At 45.6% G+C, this 15,094-nt stretch overlaps 1 protein-coding gene across 1 annotated transcript in view; it reads left to right on the top strand.

The window, feature by feature from the left end:
* The first annotated feature begins 4,825 nt into the window (after positions 1-4,825).
* Positions 4,826-15,094, top strand: part of DPY19L4 (dpy-19 like 4) — a 29,414-nt gene continuing 19,145 nt past the window's right edge. The window contains exons 1-7 of the mRNA XM_072330050.1: positions 4,826-5,714; positions 7,938-8,045; positions 8,992-9,116; positions 9,745-9,835; positions 11,497-11,618; positions 12,554-12,699; positions 14,652-14,775. Of these exons, the coding sequence (XP_072186151.1) occupies positions 5,084-5,714; positions 7,938-8,045; positions 8,992-9,116; positions 9,745-9,835; positions 11,497-11,618; positions 12,554-12,699; positions 14,652-14,775 (1,347 nt within the window). The 5' untranslated portion in view covers positions 4,826-5,083. The remainder of the gene's footprint in view (positions 5,715-7,937; positions 8,046-8,991; positions 9,117-9,744; positions 9,836-11,496; positions 11,619-12,553; positions 12,700-14,651; positions 14,776-15,094) is intronic.

Here is a 15,094-nt window from a genome sequence, read left to right as displayed (position 1 = left end):
GGCATTTGCTGTGGAACAAGCAGGAAATAGATCGTCTTGAATCAGTACCTCAACCAGTCCAAACATGACAGCAAGGCTTGCTTCCGTCATGGTGATTCCCCAGGAAAAGCACTTATGTAACTGGAGAGTTATGCATAATTATAAAGCAAGTCCTGCCCACCTGTCAGATGTGTTTGTTCCAGGCGTTTTTCATAATGCATCATATCTCATAAGAGCAGCTACACGGAATGATGTAGGTGCCAGTAAAAGCAATGATTTCCAATGAGGCCATTCAACTTGCATGAGTCTGGGTTTGGGAAGCACCGGTTCTGGGACTGATGTTCAAGCACAGTAATGCTGAGAATGGGCCAGGGAGAGAACAAAGTGCAGATGAATCACTCTTCTCCAAAACATCCAAAACTTACAGCTGTGATTTTCAGTGATGCCTGAGAGCTGCAAATCAGATCCCGAGGTAGAAGTTGCATTAAAGAGCATTGCCTGAACCACCTCTCCTGCTGCTGTCTAGGAAATCTGAGCAGCCAACAAACAGCTCAGGAATAGGTGCAGCCCGTGTGCACAGCCAGACTGTGCTTTGCCCTTGCTGCAGTCGGCTCCTACTCACTCCCCTGAAAAGCAGCACCAGCTGCTGAGAGCTGCTCAAGTCCTTTAGTAATATGAGATGCAACTCTCCAGGAGGGATCCGGTGTCTGCTTCACATCAGTGCTATTGGTTGTTTTCCTGATTTACAACGTCAGGGCAAACTGCTTAAATCTGGAAAGCCATCAGAAGCAGTGTTAGTGCCCCTCCTTCTGTGAGCAGAAAGGTGGGCTGGTGGGCCAGCACCAGGGAATGGGGGTACAAGGAAGGGAACCTGTGCAGGAAGGGAACCTGTTGGTACCTTTAATGAGACACCAATACATGAACATGTGAAAGATGGCACTGCACCTCTTCTCTGACAAATCCTTCTGTGACAATGGACAAGCACAATATGCCCAGAGCAGCTTCCTGGCTGCAATCAATCATTTCTGCTAGTGGCAGTGCCAGGAATGAGGTATTAGCAACTTCCAGCCACGTCAGCCCTGCCCTGCACAGACAGCACAGTTATCGGGAAGTGACCTGGATTCTTTGTTTTGCACCCGCTGAAGTGTTTGCCAAGACCTAATCACCTGCATCTGTGAAATGCCACCAATAGCACCATCATCCCACCAGTGTCACCAGGAGCTGTTCGGGGCCAGACGGCGGCTGAAGGGGCAGTGTTGCTGCACAGGGTGGCAAAGGGCCAGGCTGCCTCTTTCCTTGCAAATGCAGCCCTTACAGCAGGGTCGCAGGGAGGAGAGACCCCCGAGGCTCTGCAGTTTGCAGGGGATGGGTAGAACAGAGAGGCTACCAAATAAACCCACAGGCGGGGAGATGGGAGCCACCAAAAGAAAAACCAGCATGAAAAAGCTCTGAACTGAAAGAAGTGATAGTGAAACCAGAGAGATGAGTTGTGTTGAGTGCCGTCATCAGCAATAAAGAAAAATAAAATATAGCAGTTTCGTAAGAGCTGACCAATGTCCTAGGTGGCAAAGTGTGAGTCAAAGGAAGTGCTGAGCTGTGAGTCATCCACCTCAAAGGCCTTTATCCTTGGATAAAAGTCAAAGTGACTGCCCAGAGAGAAAAGGCGTGTGGGGAGGAACAGAGGTGATGGCAAGGCACCGAGTCGCCTCACAGCACAGAAGCCAGGCAAAGGGCAAGACTGGTACCAGCCCCTGGTGCTGCCTTAGAGCTATTTCTGACCACACACATCATAAGCTGCATGTTTTACAAATGTAAGGGTCAGGCTCCTGCCCCGGAACACAGTTGTGAGCACACACAAGAACTGCAGCAAGAGGGAAATAGTAGAGAAAACAAGCCACATCCCTAAAAGGGGGCTGAAATAAATAAATAGAATAGATAAAGAACTACACGCCTTTTGAGTTCTTCTATAGCCCCTTTGCCATGACCTTATTAAGGATACAGTGCTTTGCAGGCACTTGGGCTTGAAATCATCAGCCCTACAGGCCAGCATAATTTGGAGTTGCATGTACAAAAATGTTCTAGAACACATTCCAAATGGCATCATGGGCAGCAGCAGCCAGGCAATCCTTGGCGGTTCCTCGGCTCTGTGCAAAACAATTCCGGCATGCTGCAGTGAGCACAGATTAAGAGCAAGACAGCACTTTGCCAGCTGACATGGCTAAATGTTATGATCATAGAATCACAGAGTTGGAAAGAACCTACAAGATCATCTATTCCAACCAAACTCCTATCACCATTACTACCACTGAGCGACTAAAGATACTACCAAGATGAGGAGTGAGAAATTAACAAAGAAAACTGCAGGTTGGATACAGGCAACTGGGTTAATCATCCATTTTTGGAAGGTAAAAACACAAGGAAGAGTGAGGAGTCTTTTAAGGTGGTACAAAAAAGTGATGAAGATGACTTCAACAGACTGTTAGAGAGAGGCAGAACAAAACGCAAACAGGATGAGAAGCTACACAGCACCCCACAGACCTAAACTGCAGTTGGCTTAGTACGTTGTCCTACATTACATGGAAGCAGCAGGAGTGGCAAGGAAAGGAAAGAAAATGAGCACGCTGGATCTGCTGCTTCAGAGATAGCATTGGAAAACTCATCATTGAAGACATGGCAAGTGCAAGAGGTGGGATAGAAAGCAGAAGAGGAAGGTGGCCTTTATAACCACATCAGCAGCACCTTCTGCTTTGGTGGAGAGCTGGTACAAAGGAGAAGGAAAAAAGGCCCCGGTAGAAATCAAACCACAGATTTACAATTAGAGGACTCAAACAGAGAAGAGTGTTAGAAGCACATTTCCAGGTGCCCAACTGGTTTCACTAGTGCAAATGTAAACAGGCTCTGTTGATTTACTGAGCTTTACAATAAAGCAGATGTCAGTAGAATCTGACTTACTCACACCCTGGGCAATGAAGGAATAGCTGAAGTGATCAGAAGCACTGCAAAGTAGAAGGAGGGTTAAACAGGTGGAGAAATCCCAAAGGTTCTCTGTGGGTCTATAAAAAATAAATCTTAATAGAAAGGCTTCCCACAACCAACTCTGAACAACACGGCACAGAAGATGAACCTGGTGCTTTCATCAGGAGTGGCCCAACCTGACAATTTATTGTCCAAACCCTATTTATCCAGCACGATCAACAGGGTTTGGACAAGAGGAGGACACAGAAACACAGGAAAGTCACACCCTGGAAGCACAAGAGTTTTAAAGAGTTTATTTATTTTGATGGGGTTTAATTTTCTGACTCCTTGACTCTGGTTTTAAGTAACGATTCCATGCTGTCATTATCCTCCTTTTCCCCTACCCTTAATTCCTTGAATTTCCTACATCAGATGGGACAGCACAGTGAAAAACCTTGGTCTTATACAGGACGCATGTTTTACATCCCAGCAGAACAAACAGTTTTGAGGAGGAAAGGGTCCGAAATAGTCAAAATAAGCAAAAACTTGGGATGCTGATAGCACAGAACAGCCACAGAATTAACACCACAAAAGGCCAAACAGGTGAAATATCTGCAGTAGTTACTGAAATGAAACTTCAGAGCACTCTGGGGGCACGGGGAGTATTTTCTCTCTTTAATTGAAATTACATATTTGTATGTAGGTTTACGAAATAAACAAGTACACGTCCTTCCCTTTGGAAGAATGACAAATAAGCTCAATATTAACGCCTCGCTCTAAAATCCACCTGTGTGTGATGTGCCTCGTGATATCTCTAAAACAGGAAAAAATATTGTTAAAGTAGAAAGCGTCGATAACATGGACTTGTAAATAAGAAGAAAAGTTATGTCTGCAGGCCTTGGGAATAGTATGTAAACACAGGACTAATGCCAAAATGCAGATAGAAGATTCATGCTTGTGCTGGGAAAGCTTGGGAAAAGTACCCAACATCCCTATATTTACTCATTATAATGTATTAAAGCACTGCGTTTAGGACACACCACAAGCTGCCAAATGAAAGAACTTGCATACAACACGAGTTATAGAAAGTGTTTTGAAAGACCGAAGGGCAGCATTAGTAACATTTTCAACATTAATCAAGAAAAGTAGTTGGGCCCATTTGTGCTGAGAGGATGAAACTTGCAAGGCAAATGATCTTTGATTCTCTTCCATTTTCCCACCTCGGAACACAATTACAAACAATTGAGCAGGTGGGACACATTGCAGCTCTGCATGAGAAATGGAAGAAGGTAGAGAATGAAACTGGTACAAAGAGGGCTTAAGAAGACCAAAGATTACAGCATAACTGTACAGCCGCTCACTTTGCTCCTGTCCGTGTATTAATGGTCTGATTACAAAACTGCTTTTCTTGTTTTGATTGCGATGATTATTTGTGCTCATTCCAGTAACTTATAATAGAACCGAGTTATGAAAAACATAAAACAGATAAAAACCAACTCCATTAAAAATGCAACGGGTAATTTATGGATCATTACAAACATAAGCAACTCTTTTAACTATCCAATAAATCAACAATTGCAGAAGTATGATAAATTTTATTAAAAAATCCAGGAAACCTATAAATCTCATTTTACGCTCCAACAGGATACACAAATTGCTTTAGTTTTCCCTTTCAGCTGCCCGACAAGAAACCCAATCAGCTTTCCAGCAGCTGATGGGGCAGCAGGCTGTTCCAGTGGGTGATTTTCACAAACTCCCCAACAGTTTGTCCAACTGTTTGCTTCTGCAAGGTTCAACGAGCCCAAAGGCTCCGCTTGGTGCTGCATCCCAAGACACAGGCTGGATAGTAAGAGAAATTCCTTCCCAGAAGAGCTGTGATGCAGTGGCAGGGAGGTGGGGGAGTCAGTGTCCCTGGAGGTGTTCAAGGACTGAGATGTGGCACTCAGGGACACGGTCATTGGGCACGGTGGGGGTGGTGGTTGGACCAGGTGGTCTTTCCCGACCTCCCCGAGTCCTTAATCACTCCTCCTGCCAGAACTGAGGTCCTGTCAGCAAACACAACATTCCCAGCTCTTCCGTTAACTTCCACACAGCTGTCCATGCCGACCCTTAGGGTCTGAAGGAGGCACTGCCAGGCAGCACGCAGCCAATGACCCCGTTCCCCCCAAGCCCTTCCTTTGCTGGGGCGCTGATAACCGGGACGCCGGGTTCCCCGCCTCCTTACACCCGTCCATTGCCCTCCTTTTACCCAAACAAGGCCTCTTTCCCTAGAAGCGGGCCGCAATGGCAACCATTAGCGCGGCGCCTACAAACCCACAGGGCCGCGCTGTGCGCTGAGGATCACCGCCTCACCGCCGCCTCTGCGAGGAGCGTCCCCGGGGCCGCAGCCGGACCACCAGGCGGAGGCGGCAGAGCGCAGCAATGCGGCGTTCTTATTGCCATAGAGCTCCGCGGCCGGGAAGGCCGAGGGGCAGCGCCTTCCCCCGGAAGCGGGGCAGAGCGCGCCGCCTGCCTCGGTACCGCCTCGGTACGCCGCGCCGCGCCCCGCCGCCTCCCTCGCCCCGCCGCCGCCGTTCCCCGTCGGCAGGCTGCCCGGCAGCGGCGCCAGGAAGTGCGGGGCCGCGGCGCTCCCGCTCGCCGTGGTATGCGAGAGCGCTCCCGCCCGCGGGGCCGACGAGAGGCGGGCGGCGGCGGACGGAGCGCGGGGGGGGCGGCATCGCCGCCCCGCACGGAGCGGCGCGGGGCCCCGGCGGCGGGCGGCGGCCGCAGGATGGAGGAAGGTGAGGGGGCGGCGGCGCGGGTGTCACCTCCATCCCGACCCCTCCGCCGCCGCGGGGCGGGCCCGGCCGCCTCCGGGTGACGGGGGGGGACGGAGGGCGGCGCGGGGCCGGCCCGGCCGGAGCGCTCGGCCGCGGCGTAGCGGCTCGTGCCCGTCTCCCGCCGGCCCGAGACTGAGCCGCGGGGCGGCGGCCGACGCGAAGAGGTGAAGCCCGCTCCCGCCTCGGGGCCGCTCGGTCTCGCTCCTGCGCCGAGCTCAGCCCTCCTGGTGCGGCCCCTCGGCGAGCGCTCCGGCCCCTTCCGTCCGCCGGCGCTGCGGGTGCTGCTCGGCTCCGCATCCCCTCCGTTTCCCCGTTGTTACGTTTTGCAGCTCTTCGCTCGTTTTCCTCCGGGTCTCTCCTGGCCGTCCCCCTCTGTGGGGGTTGAGGTGGCATTTAGCTTTGCTGGGGGAAAGCGCAGTGAGCGCTGTGAGAAACGCAAGAGGGAAACGCACGCCCCGCGCTGTCCCGCTTCGTCTCCCGGCTGTCCCCAGCTCGGGGGCATCCCAAGCTGGTGGTGATTCCCGTGCGTTCAGAACTCTTCGGCTCTTTGTGCTCATCCAGCCGTCTGCCGATGGGGCCGTGTGAGCTCTTCATGCACAGAACACCTTGGGCCGCAAATTGCCACGAGCCGGCTCCAGTATCCTCATGTGAGGAGCAGGGCTGTATGCGGGTATCTGTCCCATCATCTTTGCAGGCCAACGATAATATCCTAACCTGCGTGCTGAGCCTTGTATATGGGAGCCACCGCACGCACCTTTCATTGTGCTATTGGTCCTTCTCTGAACGTTTCCCACTTCTCTGTCTTTCGATGGCAGAACAGGAACTGCAGACTGCAGTTGCTTTGCAGGTGACAGATGTATTACTGGAGTGGCTTGCGAGAGATACCCACGACTAAGTGGAGTGTGTTCTCTAGGCAAGAGTTAAGAATGTATTGAGAACTTGCAGGGAAGTAAAGAGCAATCTTGGATGATAAATTGAGTGCTGAATAGAGAGGTACCAGACAGAGGCTGTGTCATCAGTTCAGACTCCTACATTATACAAAGTTGTCACCTTGTTTGACTTTAATTTCACCCCGTGTAAAGGATTCAAAGACGTGGAAACAGCACTTTTCTTGTTGGAGGTAGCAAATGAAACAAATAGCATGCTTGGACCTCTTGTTATTACTGCTGGGGGGGCGACGGGGGCAGCTACTGAGCATTATTTGCTGACTGAGGTGTAATCGCTTCAGAACTAGGATTTTAACTTAATTTCTCCTTAGAAGTTTTCTGTTGCTGCTGCTAACCCTGGCCTTTACAGGCATCCTACGCTCCCAGTTTGGCTCACTAATGTGCTAAAGGAATGAAGGAAATGCACTTTCCCCCAGTGTTTTCGCTCCATAGCTTTGCTTGTAACCAGGATGACAAGGCCAGGCGGTTGGCTTTGCAAGCAGTCTGCCAGTTCTGGTGATCTGAATACTTTCTCCAGCGTTATCTTGTGTGATACAAGTGACTTCCCATTGCAGCGCACTGTGTTTGAGTTGCTGTTTGACTTAATGCACAGCACACCAAGAGGTACCACTGTGTCTTTGGTTTGACATCATGGCATATGTATTACTGTCTTGTTTTAACTTATAAATCCAAGCACCGGGATTTAAAAGTAGACCCATTTTGCTGTGGATATACCCGCAGAGTCTTTATCAGCTTTACTGGGGGCTGGAAGATAGACACTGTGACTGAAAGTGGAATGGCTGCATGATGGGGGGGGTGCTGGTTGGAGTTCTGTAGCCACACTTGGGCAGTAGATCAGTGAGATGAAAATGCTGGAGTGTCATTACAGTTTAACCTGAGTGGAAGTGGCACTGATTTGTCCCAGTGTCCGTGCCAGCTTTTACCTGCTCTTCCTCTTTCCTTCCTTTGTGTAACATGTTCAGCAGGGTATAAAACAGCTAACTTCCTGTTTGAGCTCAGGGCAATCCCAGAGCCTGGCCTTCAGAGAAACCCACTGAGTTTTCAAAGGGAATAGCATCCAAATTGATCTCTGCATTGTTGCACTGTTTTAGTTAGGCACTGGAATACTTCAGCTGAGTGTCTCTGTCAGATGTGTTCACTGTGTGGCTGAACCACAGCAGTACCTGCTGCTGCATGGATTTCTCAGGGTGCGATTATAGGAGCACCGCTGCAATAACATCCTACCAAATGTCCTCAGGGGCAGCAGACCTGCGACAGAGAAGGAAACAAAACTGCACAGAATCTGACAAAATGGCTCCAGAGGAGAGAAACAAAGAAAACTCGAAGCTGGGAAGATCGCCAAAATGTAAGGACAGAATTTTTAGCCGAGTTCTGATTTTATTTTATATTCATTCTTTTTTTCTTTTTTTGACATTTTACAGGAATATATTTCTAGCGCAGTAATTTCTAACAGGCTTATTCAAAAAGCTAATGCAGAATGTTTCGAGAGAAACTGGCATTCGCATTAGAATTCTTTCATGATGACATGTTATGTATTGCAGAGTGAAGTGCTGCTCCTGGGTTGTTTCACTCGAAAGGAGGGTGTTACGGACCTGATTGTTGTCTATTTGAGCACATGTAGATATTGTAATTGCATCTGGAGTTATCTTTGTGTTGAGAAGCTGAAAAGCATGGAATAACCGCACTGAAACAAGCACGCACAGAGAGTACCTACAGCTTCTCAAGGCACACAACTAAGACCAGGTGTAATGTTGGGTGAACGCTCATCAAGCTGCCAGAGGCTTTTAAGTTAAAAGCACATACTGGCTTGTGGGAGCTACAGGGGGAGCTGATACCAGCTGAAAGAAATGGGTAAAATTTGGTCCATTTCCTTCGTTTTACGTTTGAAAAGCAGAATTGGGAACAGAACATCTCAGCATTGATGTTAAATGTGGCACTGAGACCTTTTTCTATTGACGTGTGTAAGACTTTTACAGTGTTTTGAGTGAAACCCGGAGTTTTCTCTCTTTACTCGTAATACATTTTCCGTTCCTGAAATTCCCTTACAATTGAAGCTTGTTAGAAGGGTGATAAACTTGCAATGCAGTGCGTGGGTACTTCATGCTAAAGGCCCGCGAGGTAGCGGCAGTAATCAAGAGAGAAAACTGCGGCGAAGGAAGAACAGTCCAGTTCTCAGTGTTTCTGATGCCGGTATATTCACTTGCTCTTCAGAACAAGTCGTGCTTAGGGCATGCTCTTTGTTTCTTTTAAGTCCTCTGGACTATTTTAGCTTTTTGACTGTCCCTTTTCAGATATGTTAATTCAGCGTTTTGCAAAGCTGTTCTTTGGCTGTCTGGCGGCAGTGACCAGCGGGATGATGTATGCTGTGTACCTCTCCACATATCATGAACGGAAATTCTGGTTCTCCAGCAGGCAGGTAAAGAAAAAGTTAAACTAGCGAAACAAAAGCCAAATTGTGTCCTTGAAATCAAAGCTGATCCGTGCCAGCTTGGAACTGCTTGCTTTCACAATCCTGTGCCTTTCTACTCGGGGGCCTTTGTCTTTGAAATAGCTCTTTAAAAACTGGTGTTTCTGCTACTTACAGCGGTTCTGCTTGGTCATGTTTTTATCTGATTTTCCTTGTCATCATGATTAGTTGAAATAACTTCTTTAAAATTTGGAGGGGAAAAAATATGCGCTGGGATAAACTATGTTTAGTGTAAGCTGAATGTCAGGGATGTGTGCTGTAAGAACTGTTAGTCAGCAAATTAGAGAAAGTCAAGTGAAATTCGGGTCTGTGACTATGAAGTGATCTTGTGGGTCTCCTACTGACTTGCTACGTGGATTTGAGTCGCTCTCATTCCAAGCATGCTTGCTAAGTTATAGAGCGTTATATATCTGACAGATGAGCTGGGAAGATTAATGTTCTGTGGGATACTTTGGAGATGTACAATGGAGTCGTAACCATGTGCAGGATTACAAAACCAGCCTATCTAAAAATGCATGGTTTTTCTAAGAGAAGAGACTGCAGGTGAATATATATCTATATATATTTTTTTCCCTAGGAACTTGAACGAGAAATTACATTTCAAGGTGACAGCGCCATTTATTATTCGTTCTATAAAGAACTACTAAAGGCTCCTTCCTTTGAAAGAGGTACAAAAAATGTTTGTTTCCTTAACCTTAAAAGGTCTCGTTCTCCTTTGGAGACAAATACTCTTGTAATTGGTTACGTTAACTAACAACTGCACGCTGCTGACCAAACTTCAGAGAGTGGGATTTATGTTATGCTGATATTGTCTTATTGTTAGGTTTGCCTATGCTGCATAGTGGATTTTTAGCCCTGTAAGCATGATATATATTTAATTTGGAAATGTGGGATGGGAATTCCTGTTTCGTCCTATCAGAAGATAGAACAGTTTTTGTCAAGAGTTTATCTGCTTAGTGCCGTCCCTGCCAACTGTTCCTAAACCTGACAGCTCTAATTTGTGGATGATGATGAGGGCTGAGAAAGGGGGACGGAAGCCACAGGGGAGGAGAAAAAGCTGGTTGCGGTGGTGTCTCTTCCCTTCGTGCTTCAGCACTCTGTCCTGCACTGGCTCTGGAGCTCTCCCATCCATAAGCTGGGTCACGTCCTTGAACCGGTGGAAGATTAAAACAGGAAAAGAAGCTTGAACAGTGTTTTGCTGTTTTAGTGACTCCAGAAGAGCACCAGGGTTAGCTCAAGGGGAAAGGTGAGAATTCAAGGAGGGAAGAAGGAGCGAGCAGCTCTGCATTGTAGAATTAAGCCACTTAATCAGTTCGATCATCTTATGAAACTAAATCTGAAGCCATTTGAACTTTATAGGTATAGTCCTTTTGGTAGCAGTTTCCTAGCTGATGTGTAGCATGTGTCAGTAGGGTACAATAGGGCTTCGGTGTAGTTAGTTTCTCATCATCTCCAGGAGGTTTACTGCTGTTGTGGGCAGATGGGCTGCCTTATTCATGGGCATTCTGCAGCTGGCTCTGCAAAGCTTGTAGGTCTACTTGGTATTTTGGAGGTGCACGGTTTACAGAGGTGTGTCACGGCAATGCTGAGTATGGCTTTTTGTGCTCTGTTAGAACGAGGTTGGCCTGCAGAGAAGCAGCTGCAGACCACACATCAGGATATGTTTGGAGCTGGAAGCAGTAATCTTATGTTGCTGTTTCATTGTTGTTGGGATTATTGTTCTTTCTTTATTTATTTATTTTAGTTGAAGTATTATTCCCCTTCCTTTCATTGTCCGAAGTAATGACAAGTTATTGTTTTAGTTATAATGTCCCTGAGAGTGATGTATCCTACAAGTCTGCCAACTTCATCTCAATCCCGTACAGAAGTGTATTGTGTTGAGAGATTCGTGCAAGTCTCACAAATGCAGGGCTGAGAAGGCCATCATATCTAACCTCTTTGTGTATGCAGGTTTAATGCATCCTGCTCATCCTTTATAGGTCTTTGTGTCACTTCTGAAGAACCTCTTGTGAAGGTGACCTATAGGTAGCTTGTTCCAAACTGCATGTGTGTGTTGTTTCTGAAAAGACTATGCTTTTCTGGGGGGGAGGGGCTGACCTTCTACTTAAAGACTAGTTCAAAAAGCAGTAGCAATTTAATTGCAGTATCCATAGGATGCGCTGACATCTAAAACAATAATTTTTGCTTCCTTTTAAAATTAGAAATGTTAAATCAGTGAGTGGCTTCAGTGGTCAAGTCTGTTTCCCTCTACCTTTGAATATACATGCACCCTTTCAAGAACAGCAATAGTAAGTGATTCCAAGAATAACGTGTTTTCTTTTGTCTGTAGGTGTTTATGAGTTGACACACAACAATAAGACAGTATCACTGAAGACAATAAATGCAGTCCAGCAGATGACCTTGTACCCTGAGTTGATTGCCAGTGTATTATATCAAGCATCTGGTAGCGAAGTATGTGCATTTCTCCTGCTTCTTCTGCTTTCAGTGTGTTCATCTGTGCCTTTCTCTGCTGTATACAGTAAATACATGCAATTTTTATTGAATGAATTTAGCTAAGCCTACCACTAGGTCCATGTTCTCCTCAGTTCTCATCAGCATTTGGAGTAGGATTTTTGGGAAGCTAATATGCACTATACTTTTCTGTCATTTCTTTGCTTCTACAAACCACTTAGAACTGTTGAGAATAACTGTGCTACTCACTCAAAATAAAGTTAGATCCTTCAGAGTACTGACATTTGTTACAGCAGTACCTGTCTCTATCCGTTCAGTGTGGGTTAAAAGGGAAAACAGTTTTGTATATGCACCTACAGTCTCTCTCTGCTCCACGTGGGCTTTGTTTTGCTTACGCTGCATGCTTGTGTTCTACCATATACTCTCTCGTTTATCATTTCTCTTTTGTTTTTTTCCTATGTATGTATATATCATAGAATCACCAGGGTTGGAAAAGATCTAAAAGATCATCCAGTCCAACCGTATACGTGTGTGTATATATATATATATATGTACTCTCCTGTGTTTAGAAACATTTTTGCCACATCCTTACTTTTCAGAATACTTCTGCATGATTTTCTTTTGGTAGTCCTGTAAGCTTATACCTCACTGCAGTATGATTTTTCAAGCCTGACACATACAGTGTTGGTGCTATAGCACATGCAGAAGTCATAGCAGTAGCAAGCTGAATTCTGCGTGTGCTGTCAGTAGGCGCTGCTTTGTCCTCCTGAGCCCCAATAAAAGCGTGCTTGATTCTTTCTTAGGATAGAAGCTGTCTCTTACCTGTTTGTAAAGCATCTAGCACACTGTTAGCAGTATGCAAGCAGTAAATAGCAATAATTTCCAGCTTCAGCTCAGTTGCTGCTATCTCTCTTCATTTTTATTTGTAATTTCAGGAAGTTATTGAACCAGTGTATTTCTACATTGGTATAGTTTTTGGACTGCAGGGAATTTATGTGACTGCATTGTTTGTAACCAGTTGGGTTATGAGTGGGACTTGGCTGGCAGGAATGCTGACTGTAGCATGGTTCATTATTAACAGGTAAGAAAAACATCTTTATACAATCTAGTTTCTTAATAAGGCATTTGAAAATATTAGAGTGGAATAAAATTCTTGCTATTAAACTTGGTGTTCTCATTGTGAGAGTGAGCTCCTGTACTGAATACAGAATGTTTCCCAGAGGTGCACTGTCTCCGTTGATGCTTTTGGGGCCTTCTGCTGTCTGAACAAGCCACGCTGACAATTGTCCTGAGTTTATGAGCGTGTGTGAATACATGAATATGTTCACACAGTTCCATTTAGCAAACATGTTCCTCAGAAGGTTTGGGTTTTGTTCTGATGAAGGATGAAAACAAATTTCTGAAGTTGCTGCAAACGGAGTTATTGTCTGTGGCCAGCTCTAAACATTGTGACCATTCGTTTGTTGCTTCGAAGGAAATGACCAAGCACATTTTTTTCCTGTAACAAGACTTTGATTGTTTTTTGTTTTCATCTTTTTTTTCTTTTTATCTGCTTTTTTGGTGGCTTTTCTTTGTGCAGCGTGGAATCTTCTTAAATGATTCTGAGCTCAAGGTATTTTTATCTTACAATGTTTTGTTTGCATGAAAGTATCTCTTCCTTTTATGAAGCACCACAGTGACAGGGAACTTCATTTAGGCAATGACAACAGTTGTGTTCTGGTTCTTGCTTTGTCACCACATAGCTCTGTGAGCTTGAGAGCACTTATCATAGAATCATAGAATGGCCTGGGTTGAAAAGGTCCTCAAAGATCATCTGGTTTCAACATCCCTGCCGTGAGCAGGGTCACCAAGCACCAGACCAGGCTGCCCAGAGACACATCCAGCTTTGACTCCAGCACTTATTAATTCTAAAACAATGTTGAGGCCCTTTAAAATATAAGAGCTGTGGACAAGCAAAGTATTAGAGATGTACCCTTAAAGCAAAGTATTAGAGATGTACCTTTAAAGCTGAACTGTTGAGAAGCATCTTTGCATCTTTTTGGAGTGTGAAGTCATCATGACCAAACCTGTGATTAACAGATAAAAATACTGCTCACCAACCTGATATGAGCGGTGAAAAGTAGGAAAAACGGTGAACAAATCTGTCTTTTTTTTCACCAGCAAGGAATATTAAGCACTTAAACAACTGAAAGATCCAGTAGTTTAAAGCTCCAGCTACACCTCTGTGAGATACTTCAGAAGTAAAAATGAAAGGTGACACTTTCAAATATCTAAATGATAAAGGAGCTTGAAGCTCCCTTTTGAAAGCGTAGTAGACACAAAGAAGACGATGTAACTCTGAAACCAGTGCCTTTGATCACATGTGAAAGCATGTCTTGTCCTTCTGAGTCACTGCAGCACTCTGTATAACTTTCTGCTATAGCTTTAATTGTGCAGGTACTGTCAGGTCATCCCATGAGAACCCTGCTGCTGTTCTGTCCCATGCTCCCCATCCATCTTTAACCTCTTGTTTTACTGGCCAGAGTTTTCCCTGTAGACAAAGTATCTGCTGGTGCTGCACTGCTTTAGATTCGAAGTATGCTGCACTCTGCTGCCCAGTCTGCTCCTTAGAATCGTTTATTACTGTGTGGACATCTCGTGTGAGAACTGGAAGAACTCTTCTCACTCAGCAGATGTTCATGTTAGCATGAAAGGCTGCTGTCATGTCCATAATGGGACTGTCACAACGTGACATTTCCTGTGGAGGTGTGGGCAGGAATGGCTGGAGGCTCTGTTTCTTGGCTTCGGTCCTGTAAATGCCTCCTCATTAGGAGTTCTGCTTAATAAGCGAGTAAAGATTGGACCTTCTGTGCTGATGTTAAATTTGTGACCTGTATCAGCAGCAAAACTGTATTAATGTTACTTTGAGCCTATTACAGGAATAGCTTGCTTGCAAGGTCACAGTGCTAACTAAAAATAACGTTTAGGCTTTCCTTGATATTTTTTTTGCTCCATAAATCTTTAATAATTTTGTTTGTCTGTACTTTATTCTAGGACAGATACAACAAGAATTGATTACTCCATACCATCAAGGGAAAATTGGGCTTTGCCATATTTTGCATGTCAAGTAGCAGCTCTCACAGGCTATTTAAAAAAAAACCTAAATTGTTCTGCAGAGGTAAAAGAAAATTAATTTCTTAATAAAGAATTGGTGATAGAACTGTGCTCTAGAATAGTTACCTGCAGAAAACAGATGTTTTGTTTGCTCTTTTCAAAACAGCCTCTTGGATTTCAAGTAGGCATGTGTGGGTTTTGCTAAGCAAAAGCGCCCTGCCCTGTTATGCCCCCAATGAGGCTTAAGAGAGAACAGTGTGGTAATTAGCTGTGTGCTGCCTTTTGAAGATGAACAGAAGCCAAATTTTTCTCAATGTGTAAGCTATTCTGTTGTTTTTCTTGTTGCTGGGAGAAGATGGTGGTAGCTTCCTCTCTCCAACAAA

This window comes from Excalfactoria chinensis, chromosome 2, assembly GCF_039878825.1.
Source record: "Excalfactoria chinensis isolate bCotChi1 chromosome 2, bCotChi1.hap2, whole genome shotgun sequence".
Lineage (NCBI taxonomy): Eukaryota > Metazoa > Chordata > Aves > Galliformes > Phasianidae > Excalfactoria > Excalfactoria chinensis.
This window is presented reverse-complemented; position numbering and strand designations above follow the sequence as displayed.